The sequence below is a fragment of the Pseudorca crassidens genome, chromosome 9 (assembly GCF_039906515.1).
Source record: "Pseudorca crassidens isolate mPseCra1 chromosome 9, mPseCra1.hap1, whole genome shotgun sequence".
In the NCBI taxonomy this organism is placed as follows: Eukaryota; Metazoa; Chordata; class Mammalia; order Artiodactyla; family Delphinidae; genus Pseudorca; species Pseudorca crassidens.
The window spans coordinates 25,302,204-25,316,777 of record NC_090304.1 but is presented as its reverse complement, the minus strand read 5'-3'; the positions used below and the strand labels follow the sequence as shown (position 1 = coordinate 25,316,777).

The following is a 14,574-nucleotide window of genomic DNA, read 5'->3' as shown; positions in this document are numbered from 1 at the left end:
ATTTTAGCCAACCTAATAAGCATATAGAAAATTAGGATCTGAACCCACTTTTTTTTTTCTTTTTTCTTTTTTTTGCTGTACGCAGGCCTCTCACTGTTGTGGCCTCTCCCATTGCGGAGCACAGACTCCGGACGCGCAGGCTCAGCGGCCATGGCCCACGGGCCCAGCCGCTCCGCGGCATGTGGGATCCTCCCTGACCGGGGCACGAACCCGTGTCCCCTGCATCGGCAGGCGGACTCTCAACCACTGCGCCACCAGGGAAGCCCTGAACCCACTTTTGAATTTGATTTAAAAAAAAAGATTATAGGAGAATTCTTCTTGTCTTAAGGCATTGATTACGAGGAGAATTTAAGGGCAATCTTTTTTTGGGGGGATTTAAGAATTTGGTCTGTGATTTCATCCTTATCAAAGTGAGGATGCTTTTTTCTCTGATGAGCTTCTCTATTGCTGCAATATATCTACACAGCCTGGGTGTGCTCATATTCCATTCCTTGGAGAATTTGCTGATCAAGACATGCTTTTTGGAAAGAGTAAGAAGGTCATTTTAAAAAAATAACTCATAGATCTTTGTAGATCTAATTCACATGTAGCTCTTTTTTTTCTTTGTCTTTTTTTAACTTTTTTTGGCCATGCGCTGCAGCACGTGGGATCTTAGTTCCCTGACCAGGGATTGATCCCTCACCCCCTGCATTGGAAGCACAGAGTCTTAACCACTGGACTGCCAGGGAAGTCCCTCACATGTAGCTCTTTAGGTGGAGTTCAGAGGGTAGAACACCCTGTCAGTAGGATAAGCACCTCTGTGAAGAAAATAAACACAATAAAATTCTCCTTAGAATTATCACTTACAAATATTTGTGCAATAAAAAGTATAAGGTTATTTTTCAGTAGGGAAAAAAAAAGAATTGTTTTTAAAAAATTTTTTTTAAATGGCTGATCACACAAGGTCACTTTTATCCAAAAACTGATTATGTTTAAATGATCTGCCAGCCCATATTGAAAGTAAGTACAATACAATAGACTGGAATTATGAAGTAGTGAATTTATTCTAGTAACTCAGCTTTCTAATCTTAGGAGATATCCCTAAAATCTTGTTAGTCAAAGTTCTTAGTTGGTGTAAAATACTACTTTACTCTCTTAAAGTTTAGTACCATAAGACTTAATATTTGCAAGGTGCTCTTGCAATGTATGACACAGGCATATTAATATTAACAGGATTAACGTGGGTAGTAATCCTGCTTTCTAATTTTCCTAGGGGGTAAGCAAAATGGAACATATTTGTCCTGGAGTTCCAGTAGCTCTCCACTAGAAATACTAGTAGATTAAACCACAATGATAAATGCTTAGTTGTATCATATAAGGCAGAAAAGTTTGTTTTTTGCTTTTCCTTTAGAGGTTGAAATGAGTGTGCCATCCTGAATTTTATTGAATCATGTAAACCATCATGGCCATTGAAGTTGAAGTTGTGATACATTCCTCCTTTGGTGACGTGTATAAGATCCTATCATAGTTTTAAAGAAGAGAATACCAAGCATAGCTAAAAGTTTGTGTGAAAAGATGAACATTTACCTGCTAGAGGATAAGGATGTTGAGCCAGATTCACCTTTCCGTGTCTTACCAGTGGCAGAACTTTCTAAAAGGAAAGGAAAACTATAATAGCAAACTTTAAAAGGAATGGGAAGTTTCAAAAACAAATCATTCAACTTTGAAAGAGTAGCTTTATAACAATTTTTGGAATGAGGTACCACAAGGTAGATAGACAGTATCTCACTTTCCAAATAGATTGCTTTCTAATATTATGAAAATTTTATGCAGGGAATTTTTTCATAATCCTAATAAGAATTTTAGCAATTCATAAATTTAAGAGTTTTATAAGGTAACTCAGAAAAGTTTTTTATTTGAGAACTGTTCTTTTCTATTTCACAGGTATTCCTGCAACACATGGTAAACCCACTAGTTATTCAATAAGGGTAGATAATACAGTACCCCTTGTAACGCAGGCCCCAGCCATGCAGCCACTACAGATCCGACCAGGAGTTCTTTCTCAGGTTGGTAATAATTCATTATTTTTACATATGTGCTGTCCTCCTTTTACTCAGGTAGAGGCACTAATCCATTTGTGCTGTTGGAAACAATGAAAATGACCTAGATGGGAATTCGATCCTTGTAGATTATTGACTTTAACTTTTATAATTATTAGAAGATTGTTACTTTTTTTTTTAATTATTGAATTTTTTTATTTTTAAAAATTTAAAAAATTTTTTTAACATCTTTATTGGAGTATAATTGCTTTACAATGGTGTGTTAGTTTCTGCTTTATAACAAAGTGAATCAGTTATACATATACATATGTCCCCATATCTCTTCCTTCTTGCGTCTCCCTCCCTCCCTCTCACCCTCCCTATCCCACCCCTCTAGGTGGTCACAAAGCACGGAGCTGATCTCCCTGTGCTATGCGGCTGCTTCCACTAGCTGTCTATTTTACGTTTGGTAGTGTATGTATATCCATGCCACTCTCTCACTTTGTCCCAGTTTACCCTTCCCCGTCCCCAGATCGTCAAGTCGATTCTCTAGTAGGTCTGTGTCTTTATTCCCGTCTAGAAGATTGTTACTTTGAGTTAACTTGTATCATACTAGTTTTTCTTTTGTTTTTGGTTTTGTTTTTTGCTGCAACAGACATGGTCTGGTAGAACACAGCAGATGCTGGTACCTGCCTGGCAACAGATAACACCCATGGCTCCTGCTACTACATTAGCTTCTGAGGGTATGGCTGGTTCACAAAGGCTCGGAGACTGGGGGTAAGTTAAAAACAAGGGTACTTCTTTGTGAATAGTTTGCAAACTAGATATGGTAAAGTAGAGATTCAATTTTTCTAAATTTTCTCCCTAGGAAAATGATTTCACACAGCAATCATTACAGCTCAGTGATGCCACAACCTCTTCTAACCAATCAGATCACCTTATCAGCCCCTCAGCCAATTAGTGTGGGCATCGCACATGTTGTGTGGCCTCAGCCTGCCACCACCAAGAAAAATAAACTGTGCCAGAACAGGTTGGTATTGATATTTTAACTTTCCTCTGCATTTTGAAAATTAGTCATTAAAATAAATTTTGCATGTACACCAAAGGGTCACTCTGTTGTATTCAAAATGACCTCTTTGATAGCTTTGTTACAAACACTAAGCCAGCTCCCTTCTCAATTTCTCAGAGGTATTTTGGTAAAACTAATGGAATGGGAGCCAGGAAGAGAGGAAATAAATGCTTTCAGTTGGTAAGATTGTCTTTATTGCCCTTTTGATTTATTATCTACCTATAATTTTAGACCATTTTAGATACTCAGATATCACATTTACCAAAAAAAAAAAAAAAGACCATTTGAATATATGTAAATGCAATCTACACTCATATTTCTAGAGGTATTTTATATATCACAGACTCATCTGTATGTTAGTGTGTTATAATCTTAACAAGTGAAGGTTTGCATTGTTAATTATAACAAGCTGTCTTAGAAAAATGTCATGTATATATTTTGATTATAGGAATAACACATTGTTCCTTTGATTGCAGGAGTAATTCATTGCAGAATACCAATATCCCACAATCAGCATTTATTTCTCCAAAGATAGTAAATGGGAAAGATGTTGAGGAAGCAAGTTGCTTAGAAACACAGGACAATCATAACTCAGAAGGAGAGGCAAGAAATTGTTGTGAAACTTCTATCAGGCAGGACCCTGATTCATCAGTTTCAGATAAACAGCGGCAAACCATCATCATCGCTGACTCCCCGAGTCCTGCGGTGAGTGTGATCACCATTAGCAGTGACACTGATGAAGAAGAGACGTCGCAGAGACATTCGCTCAGAGAGTAAGTGCCAAAAGCAGTTTCCCGCGATTTTCCTGCCTCCTTCAATAATGATGGCACCCTCTGCTGCAGTGGGAAGAAAAACTTTGTGATTTATTACTTGTCTGTTCATGTCCTTCAGAGTAAACTTCCTGAATAGCATTTAGCGTGATTACTATAGCATTTTTCCTGTATTATGAGCTTTAGATTTTTGTCTTAACTGTTTCATATCCTTAATTAAATAATGTAAATTTTGGCTACTTGGGAAGTATGTTCTCATTTTTGACCCAGTTGTCCCTTCCCTCTTTACTTAGATGTAAAGGTAATCTGGATTGTGAAGCTTGCCAGAGCACCTTGAATATTGATCGGATTTGTTCATTAAGTAGTCCTGAGAGTACTCTGAGCACCAGCTCCTCAGGGCAGTCCAGCCCATCCCCTTGCAAGAGACCGAACAGGTAAAGGAATTTCAATAGCAGTACATGATAAATACTAAGTCTACTAAAAAGCCTATGATTTCTTTTGTTGTTGTTTAAATTAGTAAGTACCTGCCAGTTTACCACAGTGACTTCTCTCTTGATCATAATTTTTGAACTAGATCACCTTTTTATAAACTCAGGTTTTAAGTAGTAATTTTCTTTACTATTACAGAACAGATCTAAATGAAAAATTGAGGTTCTAATAAATGATTTTTAAAGAATCATTTGTTTTGAAAGGGTGAAAAAGCCACATTCTCAACTCCAGCTCCACAGACTACTATTGTAATTTAAATTTGGAATAAGAACATATACTTCAGCAAAATAAAAAGAATGTTTTGCATAATAAAGTAATGACCCACTGTCAGCAGAGTATTTGCTGATTTTTTTCTCTCATAGTGATTGATTTGCACGGTTTCATGCATATTTCCTTCCTACCCTTCCTTTTGGCCAGGGACGTGCCTTGCCACTAAAGTAGTGAGCTTCTCCTAACCTGCATGAGGTACTAACGCATTAAGAGATGAGCCATAAAAATTTCAGTGAAATACATTTGATTTTAGCTTTTAGAAATTCTTTTTTTTAGTGGAAACAAAATTTGAAAAAGTTCAGCTTTAATTTTATTCGTCTTCTCTTTTTTCCATAATCAGGAAATATGGTTTTGAATAGTTTGGTTATAACTAAGCTCTGTGGAAGCATAAAGAAGTATTAACACATCTTCTTATAACTTGTTTATAATGTGGTTTGGAAGTTGATATTATACATACGTATATGTAAATACACACATACATGTAAGATGTGTATATATATAAATAAAATACAAAGATAAAAATATATAATTAAAATATACATATAAAAAGAGGTGCTTCAAATTGTTAAGTATGAAGTGAGTAGTAAAACAATATAAATGCTGTAGAAATCCCAAGGAGTTGGGGGGTGGTGGGCAGGGCCCAAGGGTCAGGGCGAGAAGAGAAATGGGACACTGGCTAGACCTTCAGAGAGGTGGGAAAAACCTTTCAGATAACTGGTTAGTTAAAAGGACCCAAATTATCACTAAAGGCACATATATAACATTAGAATTTAATCTGAAATATGCAAGTTGCATGCTTATGTGTTTGTACATTTCGTTTCAGTTATCCAGAACAGCACTTCTTTTGTAGTGTCTTGATGAAATCTTCTGTAATTTATAAATGGGATTTTATGAACTGCGACTAAGGATCAAGTGGGAAGGGAAAGGAGGGAAAAATAAGTGCCAAGAGTGTGTTCCTAGATAGACAGAATTAGGGTTAGCAGTCTGAAAAGAGAATTAATGTGGGAGTCTAGGAAATCTATGAAAAATGTTTTTTTGATAAGGAAGAAGTTGTAATTAGGTATGAAATAATTGAATAAGATTCTTATCAATTTGCTGGGAGTCTGGAAATTATTTAACTTTAGATTTAACATTGAAAAATATTGTTCATAAAAATACTTTCTTGTTGTAGTATGTCAGATGAAGAACAGGAAAGTAGTTGTGATACTGTGGATGGCTCTCCAACATCAGACTCTTCAGGACATGACAGCCCGTTTGCAGAGAGCAGTTTTGTGGCGGATACGCATCAAAACACAGAACTGGTAACCTCTGCTGACACAGAAACCAAACCAGCTGTTTGTACTGTTGTGGTGCCACCAATGGGACTAGAAAATGGATTAAATGCCGATGAGCATATGGCAAACACAGGTAAACTGAGTCCTCTCTATTTCCCTGATTGTCCCTTAAAAGGTCTTAATTTAGGAACATTAGAGCCAAAAGTCATCTCTGAATTTCCAGCCTGACCCTGCCAAATCTATTGTACAAAGGAGATATCTTCTAATATCACCCAGTCCTTGGAAACCATGAGATCTTTTCTTTTTATTTAATTTTAAGGTTCTCAAATCACTATTGTGTAAAATATCTAAAGACCTTTCTAATTTTTATATAAGAAGGAAAAAGTAGCTACTTTCTGGTATTTTGTTGTTGCCAGATTCTGTATGCCAGCCATTAATAAAAGGACGATCTGCTCCTGGAAGATTAAACCAGCCTTCCGCAGTAGGTAATCGTCAGCAGAAATTGACATCAGCATTCCAGCAGCAGCATTTGAATTTCAGTCAGGTATGTTTGTGAATTTATGAGTCTTTGGGATTCAAATTTAGCAGTTTTCTAACTGGGGGGAAAAAGATTCTCACACTGTATAAAATCTTAATAAATTTTTCCCTTTTCATTATCCCAAGTGACTTAAAAAGTAATTGGCTTAATAATAGGATAATTATCCGATTATCCATGGAACTTGAATTTTTCAGAAAGACTAGGTTCTTAGGTTCTCTTAAAGTTTTTTAGTCTGTTTGTTGTTTTAGGCCCTTTAAATCAGAATGCACACCAATGCATTGATGGTTACATTTCTTGTGTGTTAGTTGTGATGGTGAGAGATGCCTTATTGAGTACTTGCCATCTGGTCAGCACCGTGCTTGGCAGTTGTGTTTGACTTGGGGGAAAGAAAAGGTCATAGGTATTGGAGTCAGACCTGCGTTCACATCCTGGTTTTGCCAAATGCTATGTACAGTACCTTGGCCAGGTCTCTTCAACAAGTCTGGACCACAGTTAATGGAAATGATAGCTATATAACTATAATTAGAATTAAATACAGTCTCGTACGTAAAGTGTTAGTCTTACATATAATAGGTGCTCTGCAAATGGTAGCTATCAGTAGTGGTAGGAATAGTGACACTACTAGCAGGGGTAGTGGCAATGTTAATATTATAATAATATGCAGTAATACATATTAAAATGCTAATACTAATATATATATAAAATTGATCGATATTTTTCTCCACTCTGTTTATACTTAGTATAAGCTAAGATCTGAGAGATCCTCTGTGGGTTATCAGTCACAGAGTATCTTGTAATTTCCCTTTTTTCCCTTTCTTTTTGACTTATAAAATATGTAATTAATCTTTTTGTTTTGTTTTTGGATAGGTTCAGCACTTTGGATCTGGGCATCAAGAGTGGAATGGAAACTTTGGACATCGAAGACAGCAAGCTTATATCCCTACTAGTGTTACTAGTAATCCATTCACTCTTTCTCATGGAAGTCCTAATCACACAGCTGTGCACGCCCATCTGGCTGGAAATACGCACCTCGGAGGACAGCCTACTCTACTTCCATACCCATCATCAGCTACCCTCAGCAGTGCTGCACCAGTGGCCCACCTCTTAGCCTCTCCATGTACCTCAAGACCTATGTTACAGCATCCAACTTATAATATCTCCCATCCCAGTGGCATAGTTCACCAAGTCCCAGTGGGCATAAATCCCCGTCTGTTACCATCCCCAACCATTCATCAGACTCAGTACAAACCAATCTTCCCACCACATTCTTACATTGCAGCATCACCTGCATATACTGGATTTCCACTGAGTCCAACCAAACTCAGCCAGTATCCATACATGTGAAAATTCAAAAGAGTATATTGAGGAAGCTCAATGATATAAACATTTGATTAAAAATAAAACATGGTATTTAATAAATATTAGCCATGGCACAAGAAAATTATTTTTGAATCATGTAGACTTGGGTGCAATTTAAACAACTTTGAGCTTTAAAAAAAAACTCACTTTTAATGTGTTTTGCACATTTGGTATAACTTGTCTTTGGTCATGTTATCTTCTTATGTAGTAACTCTAGGCAGGTGACTTATGGGAGCAGAAGTCCAGTTTTGCTCCCACTATTTTTTATAAAATTGCCTTCTAACTAGTGCAAGACACGTCTATATTTGGGAAGCCATTCTGTGTACAGACTTAGAGCAACAGATGCACATATGTCAGAATTACAGCATACAAGTGAATTGTATTATCTGTGTCTTAGTGTATAAATGTTGGGTCACTTACCTAAGAAATTGAGCTATTGTTCTTTACATTTGCATGTGTCTTTTGCATGGGCAAAATGTTGCCTAGACTTTGCTCTTAAATGTTGTTCTAATAATCTCAGCTGCATTGTAAACCGTTCCCACACATAGTGCCTTAAATATTTGAGGTTGTTAATGTTATTACTATATATAAATGTTGAGGACTGCAGCACTTAAAGTTCAGACTTACTCTTTAGTTTCCTTTGATGGAGTAATGTTCATTTTTGGTTTTGTGTGGTATGATTTCAGGTTGTAGCTGTGTTTTCCTTACTAAGAGGGCAGCATGTTTGCTATAGCTGAATTCTGCTGTCTTGATTTTTCAGAATGATCTAGCTTCAAGAAAAGCAAGCAGGTAGTAGTGCTTAAGAAAAAGTGATTCAGTATCTAATGGATAGTTGATACCTGTCACAACACAGCATTTTATATACTGTTAAGTGAAACTGCAATACAATCTAAGTTTATTTTGGGAGTGTTTGCTGTATAATTGGATTTAATAAAATGTTTAGAGATGCAGTACAGTAGGCATGACTTTGAGTAGATAAAGAAAATGCTCATTGATTCATGATGTGGTTTCATCCTAGCTTGGGCAAACCATGCAGTATTTAATAAATAGTAGCAGAATATTTACCATTGAAGCTTGAAAAGATGTGAGTTCTTTGTGTGCAATTTTTCATTTATGCATGTGAGAGGGTTTGTTTTGTTTTGTTTTTAAGTATTTTTACATTGTAGTACTTGTTTTGCTTGTTGGTGGTGTTTGCTTATTTAATACATTCCGTCAGGGACAGAAATTACATGCTTGTTTTCCTAGGAAGTGCGTCTTGGGTTTTTCCCTCCTTTTTTTTTTTTTTTTTTTTTTTTTTTGGTGGTGGTGGTGGTGATGTTTAAATGAAGTTGCTTTTACAGCACCAAAGACTTAATCATCCATTTCCTATATAAAAGGTAGCTACTTTTTGCATAGACCTCAAGTATATTGTAGTGTAGAGGTGGAATTTAAAGGAAGGTATTAAGCAGGCTGTGTTTTAGCTTATGGGCAAATAATAAATTGTATCATTTATCTTGAATGTATCATAGATAAGCTGCTATATAACGATTGCCACTTCAGATAGCTGTGAAATTAGGTGATTAACTAGTTGTTATTTAGCCTTCTAATTTCTGTATAAGTCTAATTACATGAAATAGAAGTTGGGGTTTTGATTTTTTACTTTGCTTTTCTGTTTGGAGTGTCATTGTAACTACTGTATTGTAAATGATGGAAAAAAATTGCATATGTTATTTTGGGGTGTGTTATTTGCATCAGTATTTTATCTCTATTAATGTTTGTGCTCATCACTGCATATAAAAAAAACTGGGATGTATCAATGTAACTTAATTTTTAATTTTCATACTGGCATTGTAGACACTTGAGAAAGCTGTATCTTGCAGGCTTGACTTAACTTTTTTTCCTTAAAAATCTGGAATATAATCTTACAGCATTTACTGGAATAAACAGTACAAAGCATTTGAGTGTAAAACTCCAACTGTTTTGGATTTACAGCATTTCTTTGATAAATGAATTGCATACCACTAGTACAGCGTTGACAATAAGCTAATAATGGATAAACTTTTCTTTACTCCATGAATACAAGCAGTGTTTTATTTAATAATCATCAATGAAATAAATGTGCCTGAAATTAATTTTAAAAATTACAGTATTAGATCATAAGATTAAAACCAGCAGTACATTTTTAGTCACACTGAAAATGAAGGACTTAATTTTCCCCACAAGTTTCAGTGTTTTTAGTAATCAATTCTATGCATTTTATATAAATAGAAATATATATATATATTACACATAAAAAGGAATAGCCTAAGATTAATTTAAAAGATTATTTACAGATGGCAAATTTATGGAGTCACTATTTAAGTAAACTTGCTGCCCTCCACAGCCTTCTAATTTAATTTATCTGGTCCAGCAGTTTACTGGTATCTGCTCACTTGTTGGAGAAGAATCAGTGCTGGCAATGGATGTTTCAGAAACACCAAGTGCAAAGGATTGATCGATGTTTGTACCAGGTACAAAACTGGCGCAGTTTTCTTCCTGTTCAGGGCCGTGTTCACTACCCTGAAACATCGTATTTTCTGTATTTCTGTTCCAAGACTGAGATGTCTTGTTAAATTGATGGTGAATGATAAACTTCAATGTTTTCATAATATAATAGTCCTGTTTGATAAAGGCGTACCCAAGTTAAGTACACTGCTCTTAACTGATTCTAATCACGTGCTTTTTATGTGTTTAAGAAGATTAAAAAAAGATCCAAGATCCTGCTAAAATCTAAATTTAGCATACTGAGAAAAGAATTTGTACTCTCTTTAAAACCATTTTTACCAGTTTTCTTTGGTTTTACTGCTTTCTTAAATAAAACACTGCATGACTTCCAAGTTGCGTATTTGCATACTACTTTAATTTACAAATTTTTTTTAATCAAATATCTTGATATTTCGTTTCTTTTCCTTCAGGGTGTTTAAATATGTTACTGTAGTAGCAAAACTTTTTCATTTTAAAAATCTCTACTACTAATTTTAAAGTTGATTTGTGTTAAGTAAAAGTTAAATCATACACTGCAAGGTGTAGGAAGATTTGTTTTAAAGAACCCAATGATATAGATTTGATTACTGCGTTTGAACTGTTAACTGTTTAACAGTTTTAGACTTGTGGCTTTGTTTCTTTGGTTTGTTTTTGCTTTTACTTCTATGCTACACTAGTTTGCCATGTAGCAATTGCACTGTGCAATATTACAATAAGGACTGGGAAAATTTTTATGGATGTAATGTCTATTACGGTTTGCGATAGTATTTCTCTCTAGTTCTCAGTGATTTAAATGTGACCAAGCCTTCTGTACTTTGTCACAAAAAGCGGGTTTTCCAGGTGACTATTTTGGTGAGTGTCAAAATAAGAATTTATGGTGTATTACTGTCGATTCACTTTGAATTAAAATATATATATTGCAGCAAACTGCTTGTTGACTTTTTTTCCACCCCAGTACTACTTACAGGGTAGGGAAGGAAAAGGTTAGGAGCATTGAGTTACCTAACTTAACATCATCGCATTTAATTCTCAAAACCACCTGTGAGATACAATGTTATCTTCATTATGTAAATGAAGAAATGGGCTCAAAATATCTAGGTAAGTTGCCCAAACTCCCAGCACTAATGAGTCGTGAATCTGAGACGTGAACCAGGCTGTCTAACCAAACCAGTCTACTTTCCAGCAGTTCTTTTTCAAACTGAAGTCTGAGGTAGTGTGCCACAGTACTGTAACCACAGGATAACCAGGGCCTGCTTCCCTTGACTATTGTTTTCTTGAATATTTTTTGAGGTAAATATTTCTGTTCAATGTGCATGGATGAAGAATAGGGAATTCACGTGTATTTTTAAGATATAAAACATAAGGCTTCAAAAGCATGTGGTTTCCAGTAGGCCAGTTTAGGCTGTGCCTTCAGACACCACCTTATACTTCCAGGATTTAACTTCAGAGAAACATCAGGAGGAAAGTTTCTCAGCGCCCCGCCAGAACATACCAGTGAGAATACGTATTCTCAGTCTCTCTCAGTAAACTTTTACTCGATTACATGCACTTGGTGTCTGGCTTCTTTTCGTTCAACATTTTATTTCTAAGATACATCCACGTTGTATGTAGTTGTTGATCATTTACCCCATTACTGTATAGTATTCATCTGTGTGCATATGTAATCATTTATCTGTTCTGTTGATAGACATTTGAGTTGTTTTTACTTTTTGGCTATTAGGAATCGTGCTACTACAAACATTTTTTGTTCATATCTTTTGGTGAACATGTATGCATTTCCTTTGGGCATATATGTAGGCATGGAATTCCTGGGTCATAGGGTATACAGATGTTTCACATTATTAGGTACTGCAAACAGTATTCCAAAGTGGTTAAATTAATTTACACTCAACGCAATGTATGAGAGTTCTAGTTACTTTACATCCTCACATGTATTTTTTGTTCCTTTCCATTTAGTCATGGGTGTGAGTTGTTCAAAATTATGTGAACATTCTAGCCCAAAGTACTGATCCCACATATAGGTGAAATCCAAATTTTGCAATTCACTTGAAGGTAAATTGGCTTCTTGAGAGTACTAGGAAGTATTTAGCTATTTAAATGGATCTAGGAATTTAAAATATTTTTTTCTAAAGAGATTAAAAAGTCATTGACCAACACACGTAAACCATTCAGCCAGTACCTATCAGAGTGCCTGTCACAGCAGGTATGTCAGGAGTCATTCAGTAATATTTATGAAGCATCTACCATGTTCCAGGCATTCCATGCTAGGCATGTGTCAGTGGACAAAGCCAGAATATTCTTTTGCTCCTACAGATGTTTTTGTGGGAGGGAAAGATTGAAAGTAAATAAGTTCAGTTAGGGTAAGCAGAATGAAGAAAATGGCCTGATTAAGTGACCAAGAAGGAGCGTGTCAGGATCTGCCTCAATGAGAAGGTGACATTTGAGTTGTGACAAGAAGAATGCTAGTCAGCCATGTAGGGGAAGAGTATTTCTGGTAGAGGGAGCAGCAAGTACAAAGGCCCTAAGTCAGGGATGAGATTTAATATGGACAGACCAGGAAAGTGGCTTGTGAAGTCAGAGAGGAAGTGTGTGAGTGGGCAGCAGGAGCTAGAAGACAGAACCAGAGGGGTGGGAATGCAGGCCTTTTGCCAAACAAAGGAGTCTAGATTTTACTGTGTTATGTTCATGGGAAGCAAACACCATGAATTGGCTATTGTGGAGAATGGTGGCAGGGCCACAGGAGCAGCTGGAAGACCAGAGAGGAGGTTGTTGAAGTAGTCCAGAAGAGATGGTGGATACTAGTCTTTTGTCAAGACGTTTGTATTACAAATACTTTCTCCCAGTTTGTGGCTTTTCTTCTCATTTTCTTTACAGGGTGTTTGGAAGAGCAAAAGTTTTGAATTTGGATTAAGTCCAAGTTATTTATTTTCTTACAGTTTATGCTTTTTTTTTATTATTTATTTTATTTATTTATTTATTTTTACAGTTTATGCTTTTTGTGTCCTAAGAAGGTTTTGCCAGTCCCAAAGTTGCAAAGGTTTTCTCCTTTGTTTTCTGCCAGGAGTTTTAGGTGTTGGCTTTTATTAGCTCTGTGGTCCATTTCATGTTAATTTTTGTGTCAACTTTTTGTTCTAATGGCATTATTTTATCTTATCGAGAATCTGTACTTTTCCCTAAATGGAAGTATGGTTATTTGAAGTGGGAAAATAAGATGTTAATAATTAGTATTTTTCAATCATAAAAATAATACCTGATTACATTGTACTTGGAAAATGCAGAAAAACAGATTTTTTAAAACTCAAAAATGTAAGTGTTGAGGTGGTTAAAATAATGTAAGCAATTTTAGATCCTGATATTTTCTACTTCAATTTATAACATGAGTATTTTGCATGTTTTACAAACTTCAGAAATATTTTGAATGCCCAAATGTGGAATTTAGAGAGGTGATCAGCTTTGTTCTACATTGCTTATTTCCTTGGAGAATCCAAAGAATTCACTTTTTCTTATCACATCGAATGTTTATACTTACTATAAACCAATTTTTAATTAGAAAAACAAAAAGAATAGTATAACAAACACACACATCCTACACCTAGATTCACCAGTTAACATTTTCATGCCACATTTTCATCTCTCTATATGTAATTTTTAAGTTGAACCTGCTGTGGATAATCATGATACTTGGCCCCTAAGTACTTAAGCAAGCATGCATCTGTTTGTAAGAATAACATTCTTCAGCTGATCACAAAACTGTGTAACACCTAGCAAAATTAACAATTTTATAACATCTAATTTCCAGTCCATATTCAAAATTTCCCAGATGTTTCAAGAGTGTCTTTTATGGCCATCTCCCCATTCCCCCTGTCTAGGAGCCAATCAAGATTCACCCATTGCCTTTAGAGAAATGCAAATCAAAACCACAATGAGGTATCACCTCACACCGGTCAGAATGGCCATCATCAAAAAATCTAGAAACAATAAATGCTGGAGAGGCTGTGGAGAAAAGGGAACCCTCTTGCACTGCTGGTGGGAATGTAAATTGATACAGCCACTATGGAGAACGGTATGGAGGTTCCTTAAAACACTAGAAAGAATTACCATATGATCCAGCAATGCCACTACTGGGCATATACCCTGAGAAAACCATAATTCAAAAAGAGACATGTACCGCAACGTTCATTGCAGCACTGTTTACAATAGCTAGGACATGGAAGCAACCTAAATGTCCAGCGACAGATGAATGGATAAAGATGTGGCACTTGTATACAATGGAATATTAGCCATA

The 14,574-nt window shown here is 35.8% G+C and overlaps 1 protein-coding gene across 4 annotated transcripts in view; it reads left to right on the top strand.

Annotated features, from left to right (window-relative positions):
- HIPK3 (homeodomain interacting protein kinase 3) overlaps nucleotides 1-11,216 on the top strand; it is a 100,439-nt gene extending 89,223 nt beyond the window's left edge. For 3 of the 4 annotated variants that reach the window (XM_067749481.1, XM_067749479.1, XM_067749480.1), the window contains exons 9-17: nucleotides 1,924-2,045; nucleotides 2,674-2,795; nucleotides 2,887-3,048; nucleotides 3,205-3,267; nucleotides 3,564-3,860; nucleotides 4,151-4,291; nucleotides 5,788-6,023; nucleotides 6,307-6,434; nucleotides 7,296-11,216. In XM_067749481.1, the coding sequence (XP_067605582.1) occupies nucleotides 1,924-2,045; nucleotides 2,674-2,795; nucleotides 2,887-3,048; nucleotides 3,205-3,267; nucleotides 3,564-3,860; nucleotides 4,151-4,291; nucleotides 5,788-6,023; nucleotides 6,307-6,434; nucleotides 7,296-7,772 (1,748 nt within the window). In that variant the 3' untranslated portion in view covers nucleotides 7,773-11,216. The remainder of the gene's footprint in view (nucleotides 1-1,923; nucleotides 2,046-2,673; nucleotides 2,796-2,886; nucleotides 3,049-3,204; nucleotides 3,268-3,563; nucleotides 3,861-4,150; nucleotides 4,292-5,787; nucleotides 6,024-6,306; nucleotides 6,435-7,295) is intronic. The other variant, XM_067749482.1, reaches the window with a different exon arrangement.
- Nucleotides 11,217-14,574: the final 3,358 nt, after the last annotated feature.